Raw genomic sequence first — 24,765 nt, 5'->3', positions numbered from 1 at the left:
AAAGGCTTTCCAAACATGCTGGACAACACTGGGAGGGTCATGAAGGGGAAGTTGTTTGGCCAGCAATTTGGTGGTCAATCATGTTGCTACACAGAGATTCATGCCCTATTGTTACCATGTATTTCTGGACTTTGGTTAGGGTGTGGTGTGTTGTGAGAAAGATACAAGTGGGAAGTTGCAGGGCACTGGCTGAGAAGGTATACATTCAAGGACTTCAGAAAAATGCAGTTAGACCATAGTTTGCAGCAACAGAAGAGTTATGGGTGCTTCTTTTCCAGGAGGGTTGCTGATGACAGTTTTGAAAGGGAGATGGACAGGGCCTGATGAAGTGAAATCCTTTACATCAGTTAGGATGGAAGGTCATGAAGGGAAATTGTTTGGCCAGCAATTTAGTGGGAATGGCGTCAGGGGAACTGGAAATCGATATCTGGACAAGGTGAGTTCAGAGGGGGTCTTGGGAAATGGTAGGGCAAGTAGAGTGGAATAGGGGTGCAAGGATTGGGGTAACAACTGTAGGGAAGGTTCAGTTGGGCTAGCAATTGGAAGAGGGAGAACAGCATCGGCAATCAAGAGATGGTCTCCATCTTGATGACAGAAGTCTTTTCATGGAAAATTAATATCAACCGTTACTGAAGGTTAGTGATAATCGTTGAATAGGGAAATTATTCACTTGGTAATCAACTGCAGATTTGTAGTAAACTTACAATACTGACATCAAAAACACCTTCAGTTTAACACTTCAGTGGGTACTATTCAGCAACTTATTTACTATACAAATCCAGAATATACTACAAATGTCTTAGCTTAGCTGAAAATGGCAAAGATTTAAGAAAAAGTACACTCAAATACTTATATACTCATATGCATTCAATAATAGAAAGCAGGGAATGATCAATAGCCAAACAGGCTTATACCCAGAGAATGAGTTTGACTTAATTGGCCTCTTGCAATACATATGTTGGCTAGATTCCACCCATGTAGCTGAACTTGGAAAATTAGCAGGACCATGCAACAGACTTAGAATCAAAGTTAGAGCTTGTAGAATAAAAGGGACAGTAGCAACATAGGTAAGAAATTGGCTGGAAGACAGGAAACAAGGTAGTGGTGGATAGTTATTTTTCAGACTGGGAGAAGGCTTATAGTGGAGTTCCCCAGGGACTGGTGTTAGGACCCCTGCTTTTCATGGTATATATTAATGACCTAGGCATTGGAGTACAGGGCACAATTTCAAAATTTGTGGATGATAAAAAAACTTGGAAGCATTATGATCAAAGGAGAAGGATAGTGTAGAAATGACAGACAGCTTGGTGAAATGGGCGGACAAGTGGCAGATGAAATTTAATACCAAGAAGTGTGAAGTGATTCATTTTAGCAGGAAGAATGCAGAGACAATATACAATAAAAGGGTATAATATTCTAAAGTGGGTGCAGGAACAGAGGGAGTAGGGTGTATGTGTGCATAAATCACTGAAGGTGGCAGGGCAGGTTGGAAGCATGGTTAATAAAGCCATCCATGATCCTGGCCTTTATTAGTAGGGCCATTTGAAAAGGAGTTCTTCACCCAAAAACTTCGAGAACCATTGAATTAGGTTATGAGTTGAGTCTGACTCTGCTACATGTCGAGGATAATGAAAGGGATTTGGTTTTTTATAAATGTGACTTTGAACAGAGAGATCACATAGTAATCTCCTGTGAAGCTGCTCACAACAGGAGTATTAACAGGCAAGCATTATTCTATAGCTAGGATATAGACATGTTTAAACCATCTGTATCCCAGAAGCTACAAACTCCAACTGCTGAAAACAGGGACATCCCAAAGTAAATTAGATGTTGCCATTGTAAAATAAGTTTAAAAATTGACAAGAGCCTGTAAATTCCCAACTCCAGGTCAAAAGAAACCCACATGGTGGCTTGCCTACTATTTTGCCAAGTTATAGGCACCCATGTCTCAGAGACTAGTAATCCCCTGCTGCATTGCTTGTGGGTAGTCTGGGGTCTAAAGCTAAGTGCAAACCTTGTCTGTCTCTTTAAGGCCACTGTTTAGCGCAGCATACACCTGAACACACAACTGAACGCTTCCTGAGGTCAATCTTTAATTGCTGTTTCATGACAAAGGTTTGCAATGTCTCAAGTGCATAGAAGTTACAGGTTTTGTTTTAAAAAACTTAGACCGAGACGTTTACAGCACAGGAGGGAGGGAATTCGGCCCATCACGTCGGCACCGGTCAACAAAGATCTGACTACACTAATCCCATTTTCCAGCGCTTGGCCCATAACCCTGAGGCTATGACAATGCAATAGCCTCTTACACTTTTGATTAAAAGCATAAATGAGAGATGAAACATGGGATACACAGAAAGATGCATGGATATACAAATGGCAGATTGATGAATTTACACATGGATAAGCAAACATGTAAAAAAGTAGTCAGTATACCTGCGCTTTCTGTAATGGGGCCATACGGCAACATAAAACTGCAGTACACCTATGGCATATTTGCAATAGCAGGTTTTTGTAGTTGCTTGTGCTTCCATCTTGGGTTGGTTTCATTATTAGTGACAGGGCAGCACCATCAATGATCAAACCATATTCCTGCGTAGCAGACCAACTTCTACAACAGAAAAGGATGCATACTTGTTTTTGAGAAATGCAATGTGTTACACAATTCTAATAGAAAAGTTTATTCTTATGTCCGTATCCACATGACTGTGAAATGACCAGATCATTGTAAATTTTGGTGCAGTACAGACGTTCTGTCACTAGATGCCAGTGTACTTTAAGCACCGAAGGTACCCAAAGTAGAGGATGATTACCATATGCATTCTAATTGGAATAATAACTGCAGATATTGATAATCAAACACACCCAAGCGATTAAACATTGATTCCTCAATGTATAAAGCAGGGAAAAAATTACAACATTGAATGCAAGTTGCTGTAAACCATCCAAGGTGCTTCACAGGGGCATTATCAGACACTGAGCTACTAAAATTAGGATAGGTTATCAAAAGCTTGGTCAAATACGATAGATTTTAAGGAGTGACTGAAAGCAAGAGAGAGGCAGAGATGGAATTCCAGAGATTTGGGCTCAGACAGCTATAGGCATGGTCCCCAGTGGTGGGGTGAAGGAAGATGCTGATGCAGTAGCTGCATAAGTCAGGAACATTTATCAAACAGTGGTCATAATATACTTCATATTTTTGGAGAATTTGATCATAACAACTAAAAATTCAAATTTTGATAAGGTTAACTTTAATGGGATGAGACAGACCGGCAACAGCATACTGGTCAAAAGAGTTATTGGAAAAAAACTGCAGCTGAACAATGGCAGGGATTCAAAACAAAGTCTGACCTAACAAGAATATGTATGTACTTCTAAAAGGACAATAGTTCTATTTGCCAAATAAAACAGCCAGAGTTGACAAAAGAGGTGAGTGATAACATAAAACTAAATAAGGTGCAAAAGTACAAAGAGTAAATCTGTGGAACCAGTAGAGATATTAAAACAAAAGGCGACAGAGAAAGATAGTATGGGTTGCAAAGATCTGCAGTGGATAGCAAAATTAAGACAAAAAAGCTTTTACAATTAAATAAGGAAAACAGTAGATAAGGATAATATTGGCCCTTTTAAAAACAGATCAAGATAATATTGCAAATTAAAACAAGGCATTGGCAGACTTGCTGTACAATTACTTTGTCAGCCTTCACATTAGAGGAAGATAATGTATCTGGCATTCCAGGGAAATGGATACTAAATAAAAGAATGAAACTAATTAAAATTAATATGATTAATATGAAGAAAACAATATCAGAAAACAATGACACTGAATCTGATAAATGTATTGCACTGGGGGTGTCAGCTTGGATTTTTACGCTCGGGTCTCTACAGTGGAACTTGAACCTACAATCTTCTGGCCAAGAAGTTGGAGCTATCAAACTGAGCCACACTGACTCAAAAGTGTAGATCTGTAAAAGGTAGGTCAAGCCTAACTGACTTTTTTGAGAACAGAAGTAGCAGACAGGGGAATGTCTATGGATATAATTTATATTGTTGATTTCCAGAAGGCATTCAATGGGATTCTGAATAAGATATCATTAGCCAAAATTAAAACATGGAATTGAAAGCAAATTATCTATTTATCTTGTTAGGTGGTAGAAGACAAGAAAATAGGAATAACAGGTATGTACTCTAATTGGAAGGAAGTGGTAATTGACATCCCACAAAGATCTGTGCTGGGGCTTCAACCAATGAGCTGCGACATCTGTGCAGTGACAGAGTTGGAGTACCACTCCTCTCCCAGTTGCCCTAAAATTAAGCCACAACTTTCTCGCCCGATATTCTGTCTCAGGCCGGGCGAGAACAGTGCAGTACAGCAGGTTGTGTATCTAAGACCGAGATAGATAGGTTCTTGATTGGTAAGGGGATCAAAGGTTACGGGGAGAAGGCGGGAGAATGGGGTTGAGAAACTTATCAGCCATGATTGAATGGCGGAGCAGACTCGATGGGCCGAATGGCCTAATTTCTGCTTCTATGTCTTATGGTTCCAGAGGTGTTGTGTCGAGGACAGCTGAGTTAAAGGCGGCAGTAAGTTTACAGGTTCAGGCACTTTGAGAGGCCAGGGAGAACCAGTGAGAAGGTAAGTGTATAAAGTTGGGCAGGATTGAGGATGAGATGAGATGAGAGTCAGTACTATAGTTAGCCAGAAGTTAGAAATGGCTTTAATGTTTCTAATTTTTTCTGGGTAACTATTACTCAAAGGCAGTCGGAACCATCTGAAGTATGTCACTGAAACCGCAGTATCAGATGGTTCCCATTGTAGGACGATTGCCCAAAAGGAGTTTGAGCTTCCCAGGGAACTGTCATGCAATCTTTACGTGGGGGTTTCCTTGGGGCCGGGGGTAGGGGTGTGGTGTGGTAGTGGCCGTGACCCCAGCACATCTTTCCAGTACCCACCCACCTCACTCCCCTCAAGATACGGTGCCCGAGAAACACAGGATTTTTAAAATTCATTCACAGGATGTGGGCTTCATTGGCTGGGCCAGCATTTATTGCCCATCTCTGGTTACCTTTGAGAAGGTGGTGGCGAGCTGCCTTCTTGAACCGCTGCAGTCCACGGGGTGTAGGTACGCTCTCAGTGCTGTTGGGGAGGGAGTTCCAGGATTTTGACCCAGTGACAGTAAAGTAACGGTGATATAATTCCAAATCAGGATGGTGAGTGGCTTGCAGGGGAACTTCCAAGTGGTGGTGTTCCCATGTATCTGCTGCCCTTGTCCTTCTAGATGGTAGTAGTCCTGGGTTTGGAAGGTGCTGTCCAAGGAGCCTTGCTGAATTCCTGCAGTACGTCTTTTAGATGGTACACACTGCTGCTGTGGTCGGTGGTGGAGGGAGTGAATGTTTGTGGATTTGGTGCCAGTCAAATGGGCTGCTTTGCCCTGGACAGTGTCAAGCTTTGTGAGCGTTGTGGGAGCTGCACTCATCCAGACAAGTGGGGAGTATTTCATCACACTCCTGGCATGTGCCTTGTAGATGGTGGACAAGCTTTTGGGGAGTCAGGAGGTGAGTTACTCATTGCCCAATTTCAAGACTCTGACCTACTCTTGTAGCCGCAGTACTTATATGGCTTGTCCAGTTCAGTTTCTGGGTAATGGTAATCCCAGGATATTGATAGTGGGGGATTCAGTGAAGGTAATGCCATTGAATGTCAAAGGGCCATGGTTAGATTCTCTCTTGGAGGTGGTCAATGCCTGATGCTTGTATTGCATCAATGTTACTTGCCTCTTGTCAGCCCTAGCCTGGATATCGTCCAGGTCTTACTCCAGTGGACATGGACTGCTTCAGGAGTCGTGAATAGTGCTGAACATTGCACAATCAGCGAACTTCCCCAATTCTGACTTTCTGATGGAAGGAAAGTCATTGATGAAGTAGCTAAAGATGGTTGGGCCAAGGACACTACCCTGAGGAACTCCTGCAGTGATGTCCTGGAGCTGAGATGACTGACCAACAACAACCATCTTCCTTTGTGCTAGGTATGAATCTAACCAGTGGGGAGATTTCTCCGCCCCCCCCCCCCCCCCCCCCCCCCCCCCACCGCCACCCCACCAATTCCCATTGATTCCAGTTTTGCTAGGGCTCCTTCTTGCCGCACTCTGTCAAATGTAGCCGTGATGTCAAGGGCAGTCACTCTCACCTCAGAAGTTCAGCTCTTTTGTCCATGTTTGAACCAAGGCCGTAATGAGGTCAGGAGCTGAGTGGCCCTGCCAGAACCCAAATTGCATGTCAGTGAGCAGTTTATTGCTAAGCAAGTGCAGCTTGATAGCATTGTTGATGACCTCTTCCATCACTTTATTGATGATTAGGAGTAGACTGATGGGGCGGAAGTTCTGGGTTAATAACTTTGATAAAACAATATAGAACCAAATATCCAAGTTTCATGACAGCATGAAGTTTAATGATATAGTAAGTAGTGTAGACAGCAGCATAAAAATTACAGAGGCATTGGTAGATTAAGAGTGGGAAAAACTGTGGCAGGTGAGTTTCAACTTGATTAAGTTTGAAGTCATTCATTTTTGGGCCTAAAAGGAGACAGTTCCATTTATTAGATAAATAGTAAAACCTAGGAAGTGAAGGTCCAGAGATCAGGGGGCCCATGTAGACAGCTCACTAAAACTTATTGATCAGGCACAAAAAAAAAATCAATAGCCCATTGGAATGTTAGCCTTTATATTGTAGTTCTCCAGTTATGAGGGTGAAGTTCTGCCACAGCCATACCAAGGCCTGGTTAGACCACAATTAGAGGAATGTGTGCAGTTCTGTTAGAAAAGATATACTGGCTTTGGAAGGAGTACAGCACAAATTCATCAGAACATTACCAGGTTTCCAAGCTTTTTGGGGAGGTGTGGCATAGTGGTCACGTCACTGGATTAGAAATCCAGAGTACCAGACTAATGCTCTGGGGGCACGAGATCAAATCCTGGTAGCTGGTGGAATTTAAATTCAATTAATAAATCTGGAATTGAAAGCTAGTCTCGATAATAATGAGCAAGAAACGTCGAATGTAGTAAAAACCCACCTGGTTCATTAATGCCATTTTAGGGAAGGAAATCTGCTGTCCTTACCTGGTCTGGTCTACATGTGACTCCAGACCCACAGCAATATGGTTGACTCAAATTCCTTTGAAATGGCTAAGCAAGCCACTCAGTTGTATCAAACCTCTATGAAGTCTAATAAAACAAACAAAATCAGATGGACCACCCGGCATCAGCCAAGGCACCGGAAATGACAGCAGTACACCAGCCCCGTCAACCCTGTAAAGGCCTCCGTGCTAACATGTGGGAACTTGTTCCAAAATTGGGAGAGCTGTCCCACAGACTAGTCAAGGAACAGCCCGACGTAATCATACTCACAGAATCACACCTTACAGATAATGTTCCAGACAGCACCATCACTATCCCTGGGTATGTCCTGTCCCACCGACAGGGCAGACCTACCAAAAGTGGAGGCACAATCAGAAGAGAGTAGCCCTGGGATGCCTCAACACTGGCTCCGAACCTGATGAAGTATCGTGGCATCAGGTCAAATATGGACAAAGAAACCTCCTGCTTACCAGTTACTGCCCCCTGTCTTCAGCTGATGAACCAGTACTGCTGCATGCTGAGGACCACGAGAGAGAAGTACTGAGGATGGCAAGGGCACAGAATGGACTCTGGGCAGGGGGCTTCCATGCCCAAAATAAAAAGCGGTTCTGCAGCACCACGACTGACCAACCTGGCCATGTCCTAAAGAACAAAGCTGCGGCAGGTGGTGAGGGAACAAAGGGGAAAAACTTACTTTACCTCCTCCTCACTTATCTTCTGTTGCAGATGCATCTGCCCACGACAGTATTGATAGGAGCAACCGTAGCACAGTCCTTGTGCAGACGATGTCCCCATTCTCACATTGAGGATACCCTCCATTGTGTTGTGTGGCACAACCGCCATGCTAAATAGAACAGATTTCAAACAGATCTAGCAACTCAAAACTGGGCATTCATCAGGCGCTGTGGACAATCAGCAGAATTGTATATAACCACAATCTGTAACCTTGTGGCCTGGTATATCACCCATTCTACCATCAAGCCAGGGCATTAATCCTGGTTCAATGAAGAGTGCAGCAGGACATGCCAGAAGCAGCACCAGGCATACCTAAAAATAAGGTGTCAACCAGGTGAAGTTACAACACAGGACTACTTGCATGCCAAGCAATGTAAGCAGCAAGCAACAGACAGAGCTAGGCAATCCCACAACCAACGGATCAGATCCAAGCTCTCACATCCTGCCACCTCCAGTCACGAATGTTGGTGGCCAATTAAACAAACTAACTGGAAGAGACGGCTCCACAAACATCCCATCCTCAATGATGGGGGAGCCCAGCACATCAGTGCAAAGGACAAGGCTGAAGCCTTTGCTACAATCTTCAGCCAGAAGTGCCAAGTAGATGTTCTATCTTGGTCTCCTCCTGAGGTCCCCAGCGTCACATATGCCCAGTCTTCAGCCAATTCAATAACAGCTACAACACTGGTATCTACCAAACCATGAGGAAAGTTGCCTAGGTATGTCTCGTTAAAGATATACAAAAAGCAGGACAAATCCAACCTGGCTAACTATCAATCTACTCTCGATCATCAAAGCAATGGAAGGGGTCATCGACAGCACGATCAAACTGCACTTACTCAGCAATAAGCCCTCCCAGATGCCCTCCACCACCAAAGCATAGCATTATCTACAAGAGGCATAGCAGCAACTCACCAGGGCTCCTTCAAAAGTACCTTCCAAACCCACAGCCTCTACCACTAGGGAGGACAAGGGCTGCAGATGCATGGGAACACCACCACCTGCAGTTCCCCTTCAGGCCACACACCATCCTGACTTGGAACTATATCGTTGTTCCTTCACTGTTGCTAGGTCAAAGTCCTGGAACTCTCTTCCTAACAGCACTATGGGTGTACATACACCATATGGACTGCAGCGGTTCAAGAACGTGGCTCACCTTCGCCTTCTCGAGCACAATATGGGATGGGAAATAAATGCTGGCCCAGCCAGCAATGCCCACATCCCGTGAAAGAATATTAAAAAACCAAGGAGATTACACAAACTAGGGTTATATTTACATGAATATATATAAGTGACTTGATTTGATGTTTTTAGGATTTTCAAAGGAATTGATGGAGAAGATAGAAAACAACTATTTGAGCTGGCAAGGGAATCTAGGGCAAGGGGACATCACCTTAAAATCAGAGCCAGACCAACAAACAGTTAGAAATATTTATTTACATAAAAGGCCGTAGAAATCTGAAACTCTTTCCTGAAAATCTCAGTATCCTTAGTGCAGGAGACAGCCATTCGGCCCATCGAGTCTGCACTGGCTCTCTGAAAGAGCCTTCCATCTATTCCCACTCCCCTGCCTTATTCGTGTAACCTTGCACATTCTCTCTTTTCAGGTAGCAATCCAAATCCCTTTTGAATACCTCAATCGAACCTGCCTCCACCACCCTTTCAGGAAGTTTGTTTCACACACCAACCAGCCTCTGGTGAAATATTTTTCCTCATATCACATTTACTCCTTTTGCCAATTATTTTGAATCTGTGCCCTCTAGTTCTTGATGTTCTTTTGAGTGGGAACAGTTTCTCACTAATTGCCCTGTCCATACCCCTCAGGATCTTGAATACCTCAATCCAGTATCCTCTCAGCCTTCTTTTCTCAAGGGAACACAGTCCCAGCCTCTCCAATCTATCCTCATCCCTACAGTTCTTCATCCCACAAGTCACTCTTGTGAATCTCTTCTGTATCCTCCCCAATGTCTTCACCTCCCTCCCCAATGTCTTCACCTCCCTCCCCAATGTCTTCACCTCCCTCCCCAAGTATGGCACCCAGAACTGGACGCAGTACTCCAGATGAGGCCTAACTAGTGTCTTATACAGGTTCAACATCACCTCCTTACTCTTGTGCTCAATGCCCTTATTAATAAAGCCTAAGATACAATATGTTTTATTAACTGCTCTCTCAGCATGGCCTGCCATCTTCAATGACCTATGTACGTATACACCAAGGTCGCTCTGTTCCTACACCTCCTTTAGAGGCTATCCCTTTATTTTGTACTGTCTCACCACATCTTTCCTGCCAAAATGAATCACCTCGCACTTCTAGCAGTATATGTTAACTCAATTAACAATTTAAAATCCAACAGTAATACATTTTTGCTCGTGATGGGTATTAAGGGAAATGGAGTCAAAAGAATGAATGAAGTTTGGAATAGGATAAGCCATAATCTCACTAAATGGTAGAACAGGCTTGAGGTGTAGAACAAATTTCTAGGCTTCAAAGACATACCTTAACAGACTTAAAGAAGAGCATTTTTTATCCTGGACAACCACTTTGTACAGTTCCAGCAATAGCTCATGCACCTTCGCCTCACTTCTTGCTTTGTACTCCTGAATGTTCTTTGTTGTCAGCTCTAAAAGCTTCATATTGGTATGGAAGAGTCTGCAGGCAAAACATGTGGCCATTGCTGTTTCCATCTTGTCTCCTGTGAGCACCCAAACGTTTATACCTGCAGAGTGCAAGGCTTCAACTGTTTCTGCAGCCTGGTCTTGGAGTCTTTTCATAGGGAAAAATAAAGCAATGCAATCAAATGTGACTTTAAAAAAGTGAAAGTTAAAAGAGCATCAAGAAACAGTAAGTATTAGCATTTCATCCTTCGTCAAACATTTATTCCAAAAATGATTACAGTTGTGCTTACTGAAACAATGCTTAAATTTTACTCCTGTTACCAGTTTTCAAACAAAAAAAATTAAAACTTGCTACTCAGACCAGGCAGACAATTCATTTAGTCATAAGTGGAAACAGAAATTGTTAGAAACACTCAGCAGGTCAGGCAGTGCCTGTGGAGAGGGGGAGATGGGGTTATGTTTCAGGTTGCTGACCTTTCATCAGGATTTGCTGGCAAACTGTCATCCACCTGAAACATTAACACCCCTTTCCTCTCACTGGAGATGCTGCCTGATCTTGAGCATTTCCAGCATTTTTGGTTTTTATTTTAGATTTCTAAGCATCTGTAGCATTTTTCTTTTTCTTCCCTAAGGCAAAGGTTCACAAATTGAAAAAATTCAGATACAAGTGGGTAGCCAGCAAGTTGTTATTAATTGCCATATGTACTGGGGTGACCGAGACAATCTGCTTCCTGACTTTGTATCTATAATTGTGTCCAGGTTGATTACTTCTTCCCTTCCTTTGAGGTTATTATTGATACCCTAACAGACATCCTGACTGGGCTCAGAAACTTTTGATTGTCATTATGACATCAAATCAATTCCTGATTCAGCAGAGAATAGTGGGATATCAAAAGTAGGAATATTTTGAAATGGATAGGTCCTAAAATGGGCCCCAAATATCCTTCACAAAGTATGTATTTGATTGGCGATGTCTTGTTTGCTGGGCTGATTTTGCAAATTGCCTTCAATGTAAAAATGGAACCCTGTCACAAATAGAGATATTGAAACTTGTGAATACGGAGCTGCATTCGATGCAGCTTACTTTATTTTTAAAATTGATATTTTTATTCTAGTAAGTCAGTTATTCTATAATTTACATAGTTAAAACAATAGAAATGCCATGCCTTTGCCAGACAATATTAGCTAGAACAAAAACAAAAAATGCTAGAAAAACTCAGGTCTGACAGCATCTGTGGAAAGAAAGACAGAGTTAACGTTTCAAAGTCCATATGACGAATCTTCTCCTCTGAATGCTGTGTTCTTCTTCTCTGAAGAGTCATATGGACTCGAAACGTTAACTCGTCTTTGTCTCTACAGATGCTGTCAGACCTGCTGTGTTTTTCCAGCATTTTTTGTTTCAGATTTCCAGCATTCGCAGCATTTTGCCTGAATATTAGCTAGAAAATTGACTTTGTTTGCAATCAAATATTGAGAATTCCTGTGGTGTGAACCACTGACTGTCACAGCACTATGTAATGTGAAAAAGCTATCTTTGACTAACTATTTTGCTCCATGGATACTTGTCCCAGCCAGGAGACAGATCATTCATGAAGTTGGAAATGGTGTCTGCTGGAAGTTTCAAAAGTTTTGGTGAATGCACATTTACTGTCAGGCCAGTCACTTCTCATAAACTCAAAAGCTGCTTCAGCAAGTAGTAAAAAGGTTAAGAAACAGCTGGTATTATTAACAGAAATGGTGGTGGTGATGTAATGATGTTTCATGTATGTCGAAACAACATCCCAAACCTGGCTTTACTCCTGTACAAAGTGTTGACTGACCTGAGATCCAATTGCAGAGTTCTGCTTTTATTTCTGCTTCAGAAAGTGATGGTGCATTTTGCATTTGAATGACAGTGCTGGCTGGGAGAAGATTCCACAAGCATGAGATTGTGTGGGGGAAGTTTGCTGTTGCCATTCTGGAAGGTATTAAGTACAGTTTCAATCATACGGGCAACATGTGAAATCTAGCCTGAGTGCCAACTCTTTAATGATTGCGACTGCACTTACAGTTTGGGCAAAATATCAGTCCTTTACATATCTTTCAGAATTGACCACCATCATCATCTGGTTTTCATGATTTTGCTAAACCCACTCTAACCAGTATCAATGCTATAAATACTTTAAAATATAATAAATTTATCATAAAGATAAGGTATGAGATTCAAAATAAAGTGGGCAAGTGGTGTAGAAGGTCAAATCACTTGTCTTAATTTTAAAAAATTCATTCATGGGGTCTGGGCATCACTGGCTAGGCCAGCATTTATTGCCTATCCCTAATTCAGAGGGCATTTAAGAGCCAACCACATTGCTGTGGGTCTGGAGTCACATGTAGACCAGGCCAGGTAAGGATGGCAAATTTCCTTCCCTAAAGGACATTAGTGAACCAGATGGGTTTTTACAACAATCAGCAATTGTTATCATCATCAGATTTTTAATTCTAGATTTTTATTGAATTCAAATTTCACAATCTGCCATGGTGAGATTCGAACGCGGGTCCCCAGAGACTCTGGGTCTCTGGATTAGTTAGTGACAATACCACTATGCCACCGCCTCCCCTGGCTATAACCAAAGGCGGATTTAAAAAAGTGTGTTTTTTTTTACTATAATCTATTTAAAATGGATAACATTTAACACAGGTTAATTTATGCAGCAGGATTTATAAGAAACAGAGGCGTGCTGTCAAACTGTAACCGAGGTTCCATTATCAAAAACAACAACTCCATGTCCTGGCATCACCCATACGTGGTGTTCTGGCAATACAAGATTTTGCGCAGATCTCCACATTTCAGCTTGTGATCTTGCAAGTGGAGCAAATGATAAACAGAGGCAAGTTACAGATCTCCTGGTCAAGCTGGTTGAAGAGAAAACATAAGTCGTCACCACATCACTAACTTGTATCCCTCAGCTGATGGGTTGCATTGACAGAATAAGTGTGTGGTCTAGCAAGGCCAATGACATGTAGGCTGCTTACCCAAGATATTGTAACACAATCTGAGCACAAGTATAGACTTACTTGTCTTCAACTGCTGTTGCACCAATTAAATTTAAATCGATTTCAATATCTTCGTAAGCTTCTGCTAACTTTTTGTCTCTGTCCTTCAGGGTCATTTTGGCTTCATGAAGCTGTGTACTAATCTGGTCATATTCATCCTGAGTGAGCTCTCTGTATGCAACACAGAGTGTTCTCAAACCATCCTAGACATATGGAATTAAAGCAAAAAATGTGGGAGAATAATTTCCTTCCTTTCAGTTTTACTCAATTCCCAAACCTTTTTTTTAAAACCACACTGAACATTAAAATATGACATCTTTCAATTGACAGAATTTTGGCCAGTTTAAGATACATAGACTGAAAAAGTGATCAGTGTATTGATAATTTCTGCTAACTTAACAGAAATCTGTACTTTTTCAACTAAGACTATTAAATTCTTAGGAACAGCTAAAGTCAGTAATGGGTGCCAAATGAAAAGCATGATAACACATTTTATTTCCATCCTGCAAGACAAATTTTTTAGTTGTTACAAGCAACTTTAGATCATAAGACACTGTATAAGCAAACTTTAATTTTGTGTCAAGGACATTGTGCTCATTTTCAGTTTCTGAAACAAAAAAATGGATTTACTAGCTTTTAGCAGTAGAATCATAGAATGATACAGTACAGGAGGCAGCCACTTGGCTCACCATGCCTGTGCCTGCTGTTTGAAAGAAATATCTGATTCGTCCTACTCCCCAGCTCTGCCGCCCCCCCCCCCCAAACACATAGCTTTGTACATTTTCGCTCTAAGCATTCAACAAATTCCCTTCGGGTAGTATTCACTTTTTCAAATTAGCTTTTCTCCAAACTCAAGATGGAAATTTAAATCATGCGAGAAAAAGTAACAGCTCAGCAATATTTTCAAAATAACCTTCAGCTGGAACCAATGTGATCTTCCCTTCAAGCTGGTTTATCACTGTTCAACGTGAGGTTGGAAGGGCTTTGGAAGACTGAATCTGGTGCTTCTATTTTTATTTTTGCCTGCTTAATGAAAATAATGTCACTATCTGGAATCTCCTCAAAAGAAGTTTGATAAATAGGAGATTAAAAGCAAATAAGAGGGTGGCACATTTGAAGTTTATGCCTGAAGGCTTTTTTTTGAAGGGGTGGCAGAAGAAAAAGGCAAGTTAATACATAGCAGAAATGATGTCCATCTGGAAAGCTACTTCAGAGGCCAGTAACACTACAATTCCCCCCCAGTGCACCCTTCTTACCACCCTTGGTGAAAAGCATGAAACTGAACTAATTCCATTCAGGTTGCACAGAAATAACCATTAAATCCAAAGCTACCTCAGAAAGATAACATTTAAATGGGCTACATAAACACATTTGACCTTACCACAGCACTGCGCTCCACGTGCAATTTTATTTCCTCTTGTCTGCCAGCTTTTACCCTTGGAAAAATTGAAGAGTCTGCTCCTTTGCAGAAAAGGAAAATTTTCCCTATTATCGAAGAAAGCAAAATCATACGGGGATGTTAGAAAAATCTATAAAGGCTAACATTTTAGATGTTGTAAAAATTAAAATATTTTAAGATATTTTGACCGAGGTTAGTGTGACAAAGCTACACACGGACCTATCAATTTTATTCAATTTGAAATTTAAACCAAATTCTTATTCTTTCCCCATTTTCCTTAATGAACAGCACGCTACCTGAACTCTCTTTTACTATTACACTCATACGTCGGCGAACAGGGTCAAAGCTAAGAATCTGCAGAAGTTCATACCTGTAACCAAACAGAACAAATTCTATTATTTTTAAAGTTAAGAAAAGTTTGACATGCAAACTCATTTATTTAAGCTGAAGTCAGTATGCAGGAGAAATGAACAATCCCAAACCATTCAATAAAAATCAATTTGCAGATTAAATTGCCTGTTGCTTCACTTTTTTCTCAGATTCTAATCCCTCATTTCTCCCCAAACAGAAACAGAATGATAAAGCACAGAAGGAGGACATAGTCATTGCGCCTTAGCTGGTTCTTTGGAAGAGCTATCCAATTAGTCCCAGACCCCTCTTTCCCCATAGTTCTGAATTTTTTCCCCCCATTGTTGCTAGGATGATCATCTCCCTTTTTGTGGGCTGGGGTGTAATATTTGCAATCCTCCAGCCCTCAGACACTATTTCCATATTTGGTAAGCATTGTAAGAGTTTCAATCCTTACTTCCCTTAGAAATCTAGGAAGCATTCTGTCTGGAGAAAGTAGTTTTCCTACTTTGAGTACTGCCAACATCATGTATCCCCTCTATCTAATTTCATCCTATCCAATATCTCTTTCACTGGTTCCTTTATTGTGACATTGAAAACATCCTCTTCTTTATGTGAAGCTCTCTAAACACATCAGTCACATCCTTGCCACCACAAGATGATCTCCATGCTATGATGCATGGGAATGAAGGAAAGAGAAGTGGTCAAGAAATACAACCGCGAAGTGAAGTGTTCAGCTTGAGGATAGAAAGTGCTGGACTTTGAGAACATAAGAATTAAGAGTAGGCCCTTCAAGCCTGATCTGCTGTTCGACAAGATCATGGCTGATCTTTTACCTCAATTCCACCTTCTCATACTATCTCCTTGTGCCTTAATACCCAAAAAAACTATTGACCTCTGTCTTGAATAGGCTCAACAACTGAGCATCCATAGTTTGGGGGAGAGAATTCCAAAGATTCACAACCTGAAGAAATGTTTCCCCTCAGTCCCAAATGACTGGCCCCTTATATTGAGACTGTGACCTCATGTTCTAAATTCCCCAGGCAGGGGAAATATTTTGTCAGCATCTACCTTGTCATTCTCAAGAATTTCATGTTTCTAATTAGCTCATCTTTCTTTCTTCTAACATACTTAGTAACACAAGAGACAATTTTACGACATAAAACACATCAGCCCTTATTTTGAAACATTTTGTGCTGAAAGGAAAAATCACAAAATGCCGTGGTGCTTTTTCGCTTTCACTTCTGCATTTTGGCAAGCATGAGCACTGCAGTTTTAAGAGTCCTCCAAAAAAAAAATGCACTCTCTAGAACACCGCAATTTTCATTTTGATTGGGTTTCAGGGACAAATCTTAAGCACCAATATGAATTACAATGAGTAATGGCTAGTCTTTTTTTTGGCATGGGAGATAAAGAAGGTACTCAACAAATTTGAGGGTGAAAGTGGTCAAGGACAAAAGTTTTTTTCGTGATAGGAAACATGTAATTATAGTATTTTCATGATCTGTAGTAAACAAATGCTTCCAGGCTATTTCAAATGGGCGGAATTATGAGACTTCAAGTGGGCAGAAATATTAGTTTTTCCCTTTGTTTACCTTCTATTACCATCAAGACTGTGGACCAGTGCATCTATATAAAATCACCAAAGTGACCTCAACATTTCAGCATTCAATACAGTGAGTGCATTTAATACAGGATAAAGTCCAAACTAACAACAGAACATGACCTTGCTGGATTATGTACATGCGAGACAAAGCAAAAGAACTTTGCTTTGCAAACTGTTTTCCAATGTAACCCCATTTTAATTCTCCACTCTCACAAGCATAATTGAGGATAGGCAAAGGCTGGGGCTTTGTCAACAATGCCTGGATCTCATTGATGAATATATATAAAAAAGCCTTTTGAAAATTAACATGATCCCAGACGCCAGCAAAAACAAAGCAGCAGAGTAAAATTTGGTGTGTTTTATAAACCATATAAATATTAAAATTTTTTTTCAAAATATTTTATACACTCATGTAGGTTTCAGTCAAACTCTCCATATTCCATGGTGATGGTGGCTCAGTTAAGACCCTCTCCCCCACACCCATTTACATACTGTAATTAGCACCTCTCCCCCAAGCGTGCACATATCCCCCTTCCCAATCCACCCCGCTCCCACCTCCACCGCACTCACGCCATCTGTCCTATCCCCTCCTGCGCAACCCGTCCGCCCACTATTTGGATTTCTCTACTTTGCCCGGATGTGGGAGCGCTCCCACCTCCCTCCCCAACACTGCTGGCCCCACTCCCATTCCAGCACCAGCTCCACTCTTCGCTCCCAGGTCCAGGCAAGGACTCCTGCAGCAGAGCTGGTGGCCAGGAATATGGCCCAGCACAGAAGGCCCTCTGCAGGGTGCATATGGGAGTAGTAGCTACTGGGGAAACAGCCCTTGCACCTCCCAATCACATAAAGCAAGTTAAAGGCAAGTCAGAATTGGTGGTGGTTTGAAGAAAGAGGGGGTGAGTGACTGCTTCCCTGGACCACAGAGAGATTGAGAGAAAAATTAAAAAGGGCAGCATGTGTTCCAAAAAGTGGGAATTCTGCAAAACAGCAGAAATTTCTCATCCCTGCAAACTGAAAAATACCTATATTCAGAACATTTGTTTCAATTTCTTGCACCTCATACATCAAATACCCCCAACAGCACATGATACAGCTCCTTCTATATTCTCTCAACTTTGATGTCAACTTGGTTTCTCTCTCCACAGATGTTGCCAGGCCTGCTGAGTTTTACTAGCATTTCCTGTTTTTATTTTGGAAGAGTAAGCTTTATCGTATCATCGTGTTATTTCTATTTCCAACACCAGTGAGCTTCAAGCCAATGATAAACCACATTAATGTGGACTCTATTGCATAAACTGACATCACCTTAGGAAATGAACTGAACCTGTTGCAGCTTCCTACATATAATTCCCCTAGAGTTTTTGGTGGGTTCAAACTGAAATCCTGGGGGGTAAAAGGATACTGCCTGGATATTCTGTGCCATGCATTACTCAGTGAGCTAGTTTTCCAATTTCTTATAAATTCTCACTTACTGCTAAAATGTTTTGGAACCTTGAATTTTAATGCAAACGTGAGCCTCTCAGTTAGAGACACAAAATTAAATATAGAATATAAATAACATCAAAGCAGAATTTGACCGAGTGCGGCATCAAGAAGCCCAAGCAAAACTGGAGTCAATGCGAATCAGGGGAGAATCCCTCTGCTGGTTGGAGTTATAGCTAGTATAAGGGATGATGATTGTGGTTGGCTGAGGTCAATCATTTCAGTCCCGGGACATCACTGTAGGAGTTCGTCAAGGTGCTATTCTAGGCCCAACCATCTTCAGCTACTTCAACTATGACCCCCAACACAAACTCAGAAATGGGGATGTTCGCTGATAATTCTACGATGTTCAGCACCATTCGCGACTCCTCAGATGCTGAAGCAGTCCAAGTGCAGCAAGATCTGGACAATATCCATGTCTGGGCTAACAAGTGCCAAGTAACATTTGCACCACACAAGTGTCAGACAATGACCATCTCCACCAAGGGAAAATCTAATCATTGCCCCATGACATTCAATTGGCATTACCATTGCTGAATCCCCCACTATCAATATCCTGGGGGTTACCATTAACCAGAAAATGAATTGGACTAGCCATATAAATACAGTGCCTGCAAGGGCAGGTCAAAGACTGGAAATCCTGTGGAGAGTAACTCACCTGACTCCCCAAAGGCTGTCCACCTTCTGCAAGGTACAAGTCAGGAGTGTGATGGAATATTCTCCACTTGTCCAGATGAGTGCTGCTCCAACAAAACTTAATAAGCTTGACACCATCCAGGACAAAGTAGCCCACTTGGTTGGCACACCATCCACAAACATTCACTCCCTCCACCACCGACACACAGTAGCAGCAGTGTGTACCATCTACAAGATGCGCTGCAGGAACTCGCCAAGGCTCCTTAGACAGCACCTTCCAAACCCACGATCTCTACCATCTAGAAGGACAAGGGCAGCAGAGACCTGGGAACACCACCACCTGGAAGTTCCCCTCCAAGGCACTCACCATCCTGACATGGAACTATATAGCCGTTCCTCCCCTGTCGCTGGGTCAAAATCCTGGAACTCCCTCCCTAACGCTGTGGGTGCACCAACAGCACATGGATTGCACTGGTTCAAGACGACAGCTCACCACTACCTTCTCAAGGGCAATAAGGGATGGCCTAGAGTGATCCCCCCCATCCCATGAATGAACAAAAAAAACACAACTGAATTATATCGGTTACAACAAAATATAACATTGTCATTAACCGTATCATGAAGGGAAGAAAATAAAAAGAAACATCTCACATTTCAATTTCTGAGTCTCTATTTTGTATTTTCATCCAGTTGCTTTCCATTCCTTGAAAGGTGAAGCCCAGTCTGACAGGGAAAATAAATACAAATGTTAAACATTTAACTCTATGGTGTTTTCTGATTTACTGTGCAGAATAGAGGGAAAAATTAACCATCAGCAGAAATACTTAAAAAGCTAGGCTGCCAGATACCAAAAACTTTAAGATGCTAAATATATGTTTGTTGCAAACACTAACAAGAACAGAAATAGCATATTAAGTACACTACTACACCAGTGTGATAATTAGTGCACGAAGCACTCACCTGAATCCCAAACAAGAATATTTTAAGTTGGCTATTCCAATCATTCTTGATAAAAAATAACAAAGACAGTTTGTAAACAATGAATTCTTGAATCAGGTAGGAGAGCCGAGAACGTAGGGATTTGGTACACAACATGACGTAACAAACCGGGAGTTAAGGCCCTAACTTAGAGTGCTTTTAATGTCAAAATGCAGGAACAAAGTTGTTTACCAATGCGAAACCCAGAGACTGAATTAATGCCACAAAAGTAACGCAATGATTCTTCTACGTCCAAAAAAGCATATTTTGAAAATGCTGCAAATGCAAAGATATACAAGGGAAAAGAACAGTGATAAAGGAAGTAATTCACTATTCATCTTCAATACAGCCAAAATAGGTTCCAAAGGCCGTGACTACCAGGAAAAAATGGATTCAAATAAAAGGTTCATTGCATATTTTAATTTAACATTCTCCCACAACAACAAACATAGGTGCATTAGCATTTCTTAAATTTTAGTACTGTCTATATAAAAAGGCATCTGTACCCTAAATGAAAGCAGCAGACACAATACCACAATTCATTCTCTTTTAAAATAGTTAGATTCTTACTTTTTAGCACCTTGTACCAAAGCAACTTCATCTGGAGAAGATGAGATGTATGTACACTGGTTCCCGTGCTGCTTTACTAAACCATCCACTTTGTCCTCTTCTTTTACTTGAACGGTGTGACATAAGCACAAAGCACGAAGAAACAGCTCCTCCTTTTCCTGAAAACACAATAGAAATTGCACCTAAAAGTGAGATTTCAAATAATGTACAAAGGAGTAAAAACGCAAAGTTGCCAGGTTTGAAATAATTTTAAATAGCTACTTGAGTGGCCATTACACAAGTGGCTTCAAACAAATTAAGCTAAAAGTTTGTTCACCTTCATTCAGTCTATAAGTGCAATGCTGAGCTTCTGGATACTTGCCACATTAATTCTTCATCCCACTTTCACGCTCATTGCTCTAAGTTGTTGCAATGAAGCATAACACAAGCTCCAGGAATAGCAACTCATGTTTCTACTCAGCAATTTATAGTCTTCCATTTTAATATGGAATTTCTCTAAGGCAGCAGGTACTGGTAACGGAGACATTGCGAAATGAGATGAGGGCTGGTGTTATGGTGGGGAGGGGGAACACCTATTGAAATGTGGTCAGTGAGGTGTTCACATCCCTGGAGTATATCTGCCTTTCTTCCCCCAAATTCCTGCGCTGTGGGAGCTTTCTCCTCTTAGCCAGATTTTCTATGCTTCCTTCCCTGTCTGCTGTAAACACTGACACCATCCTCCAGATTCATCTTATACCCAGCTAGAGTGGCTAATTCTAGCCACCGCACTTTTGAAGGGCCGTCAAGATCAAGAGCGTGTAGAAAAGATTTACAAGGGAGGAGGGGCTTCAGCTATATGGAGACACAGAAGCTGGGGTTGCTCTCCTTACAGCAGGGAAGGTTAAAGAGAGATTTGACAGATGTGTTCAAAATCATGAAGAGATCTGAAATAGAATGGATAGAGAAAATAAAGAGAACAGTTTCCAGTGGCAGAAGGGTTGGTAACTGAAGGACAAAACTGTTGAGTAAAAGCCACATGAAACATTTTTTAAACACAGCAATTTGTGATAATCTGGAAAATACTGCCTGAAAGAGCAAAGGAAGCAGAACCAGTAGCAACTTGCAAAAGGAAACTGGGTAAATATTTGAAGATGAAAAATTTACAGGGCTATGAAGGGGGAACTAATCGGATAACTCTTCAAAAAGCCAGCACAGGTATGATGACATGAATGTCTCTTTCTGTACTGATCATTCTACAATTCTACTTTTTGTTTCTATTCTTGTTTCCTTATCACATTCTTTTTCCTTGAACCTCATCATGTGTGTCATTTAATCACTCCTGCCTCCACCCCATCATAGACTGCTCTCTTCTGTTCTTTCCCTGCCTGCTTTTCCCTGGATTTCTGCTCGTTTAGAAGCTCTTCAACTCAAACATCTTTTGGTTCTGATAAAAAGTCAAATCTGAAACATCAACAGTTGCCTGGCTGGTTGAGCATTTCCAGCACTTTGCTTACATTTTACATATTGTTTTTATTTCACTTTTAAAGTTGCCTCCCTCACATAGATAAGGTTTTATTTTATTCCTTTCCAGTAATTCACATGTTTTTCAAACCAAACTTGCTCTAAGCAGAAGAGATAAACATCTTGCGTGATAGTGAACAAGACGACTGTCTAAGCTGGCCCTTGAATCAAATTGCAAAGAGAAAAACCAGATGGCTGAAAAGAATCATCCCCGCATAAACAAGGGAGCGTTTTATATTTTCTTTCGCTTTGTTGTTTGCCAATACATTTCGGATACGAACATATGAATTAAGAGCAGCAGTAGGCCACTCTGTCTTCGGACCTGCTCCGTCATTCAATAAGATCATGGCTGATCGGATTGTAACCTCAACTCCCCATTCCCAGCTACCCTCGATAACCTTTCATCCCCTTGCTTATCAGGAAACTATCTACCTCTGCCTGAAAAATATTCAAAGGCTCTGCTTCCATCGCTGTTTGAGGAAGTGAGTTTCAAAGACTCACTGCCTTCAGAAAAAATTTCTAATAGGCGACACCTTATTTTTAAACAGTGGTCCCTAGTGCTGGATTCTCCCACACAAAGGGCAGAATTTAGCCCTTGGCTGGTTGGGGGCGGTGGGGGGGGGGGTGGAATCCCCAGCTGTCAAAATGCATGCGCGAAAGAGGCAAAGTCCTGTCTCAGGGAGATTAGTGGAAGGTAAGTAAAGTCAAAAAATAGAGACATTTTAAAATTAATATGTCCCCGCCATGTGACAATGTCACCCCAAATTGCCAAGGGGAAAATCCAGGCCAACGAAACACCCTTTCCACATCCACCCTGTCAAGAGTCCCTCAGAATCTTAAAGGTTTCAATCAAGTCACCTCTTACTCTTCTAAAATCCAGTGGATACAAGCCTAGTCTGTCCAACCTTTCCTCCTAAGACAACCCACCTAATCCAGGTATTAAGTTAGTAAACCTTTGAACTGCTTCTAACGGATTTACATCCTTCCTTGAATAAGGAGACCAATACTGTACACAGTATTCCAGATGTGGTCTCACCAATGTGCTGTATAACTGAAGCATAACCTCCAACTTTTGTATTCAAGTCCCTTCATAATAATTGATAAAATTCTAGTAACTTTCTTAATGACATGCTGTACCTGCATACTAACCTTTTACAATTCATGCAATAGGACACCTAGATCCCTCTGCATCTCACAGCTCTACAATCTCTCATTATTTAGATATGCTTCCTTTTTACTCTTCCTGCCAAAATCAACAATTTCATACCTTCCTACATTCGCCAGGTCTTTTTCCACCCATTTAACCAACCAAATTCCCTTGTAGCCTCCTTGGGTCTTCTTCACAACTTACTATCTTAACTATCATGGTGTCCAGAACAAATTTAGCAACCATACCTTCGGTCCCTTCATCCAAGTCATTTATATAAATTGTAAAAAGTTGAGGCCCCAGCACTGATCCCTATCACACAACACTTATCGCAACTTTCCAACCAGATAAAAGACCCATTTATGCCTACTTTGCTTCCTGTTAGCCAATCTTTTATCCATGCCAATAAAGCTCTCACTGTTTTATCTCTTGAACTCTCGCTGTTTTAACCAAATAGAGAAGTATTTTAGTTGGCTTAATAAACTTACTTAATAAACCAAAATACAGTTCCTACTTTATTTTAAACCTTAGAAATAGAATAAACCTTAAATACTTACTAGATACTCACCAGACACTCACCAAACAGCTAGCTCCTTCTCCAACCAAATTGCATCTTTCCTGTGATGTCACAATTTGTTTTTTTCATTCTCCTTTCGAACTCAGCGCTGGCCGGGTCTGAGCAGCTGACAGGTCCCCAGGCTGTAGTTATTCTCTCCCCTCTCTGTGCACTTCCCGCAGGTCCACCTCTCCAACTGCTCTTCCCGAAGGTTTTTTGAACTTAGGTCATCCCTCTCAATGTGCTAATACCATCATTAATTAACAGAGCCACCCCTCCACCTTTTCCTGGCTTCCTGTCTTTCTCAAATGTCACATACCCTTCATTATTCAGGTCCCAATCTTTGTCATCCTGTAGCCATATCTCTGCAAAGGCTATCAGATTGTACTTATTTATTTCTATTCGAGTTTTCAGTTCATCTGTTTTGTTTCAAATGCTATGTGCATTCAGATACAGAGCCTTTAGTTTTGTCCTTGTTATTTTTGTAACCTCTTAAATGATTTTCTCTTAGATTTGTACTTCTTGTCACATCTATTTATCATTTCCCATATTAATACCTTTTTCTCTTGCCTTGTCTCTACACTTCAATTTATCACATCTTCTCAAATTTGATCCCTTGCTCCCACTATTTAGTTTAATACCCTCTCTACTTCCCTAGTTATGTGGCTCAAGAGAACACTGGTCCCATCACAGTTCAAGTGTACAAAACAAAATCAGAAACAGAAATACCTGGAAAAACTCAGCAGGTCTGGCAGCATCGGCGGAGAAGAGCACAGTTGATATTTCGAGTCCTCATGACCCTTCAAAAGAACTAAGTAAAAATAGGGAAGGGGTGAAATATAAGATGGCTTAGATTATATTTCACCCCTTTCCTATTTTTACTTAGTTCTGCTAAAGGGTCATGAGGACTCGAAACGTCAACTGTGCTTTTCTCCACCGATGCTGCCAGACCTGCTGAGTTTTTCCAGGTATTTCTATTTCTGTTTTTGTTTTGGATTTCCAGCATCCTCAGTTTTTTGTTTTTAT

General features: G+C 41.3%; 1 protein-coding gene across 5 annotated transcripts in view; it reads right to left on the bottom strand.

Annotated features, from left to right (window-relative positions):
- atp11c (ATPase phospholipid transporting 11C) overlaps positions 1-24,765 on the bottom strand; it is a 154,286-nt gene that overhangs the window by 51,213 nt on the left and 78,308 nt on the right. For all 5 annotated transcript variants that reach the window (XR_005944043.1, XM_041196043.1, XM_041196042.1 and 2 more), the window contains exons 14-20: positions 20,537-20,694; positions 19,640-19,711; positions 15,213-15,286; positions 14,899-15,002; positions 13,539-13,720; positions 10,366-10,632; positions 2,437-2,611 (exon numbers count right to left, since the gene is read on the bottom strand). Coding sequence is in view for 4 of the 5 variants with exons in the window: in XM_041196043.1 (XP_041051977.1) it covers positions 2,437-2,611; positions 10,366-10,632; positions 13,539-13,720; positions 14,899-15,002; positions 15,213-15,286; positions 19,640-19,711; positions 20,537-20,694 (1,032 nt within the window). In the remaining variant the exon portion in view is untranslated. The remainder of the gene's footprint in view (positions 1-2,436; positions 2,612-10,365; positions 10,633-13,538; positions 13,721-14,898; positions 15,003-15,212; positions 15,287-19,639; positions 19,712-20,536; positions 20,695-24,765) is intronic.

The sequence above is a fragment of the Carcharodon carcharias genome, chromosome 9 (assembly GCF_017639515.1).
Source record: "Carcharodon carcharias isolate sCarCar2 chromosome 9, sCarCar2.pri, whole genome shotgun sequence".
Lineage (NCBI taxonomy): Eukaryota > Metazoa > Chordata > Chondrichthyes > Lamniformes > Lamnidae > Carcharodon > Carcharodon carcharias.
Note: the sequence above shows the minus strand (reverse complement) of the source record. Positions and strands in the feature narration are given on the sequence as shown.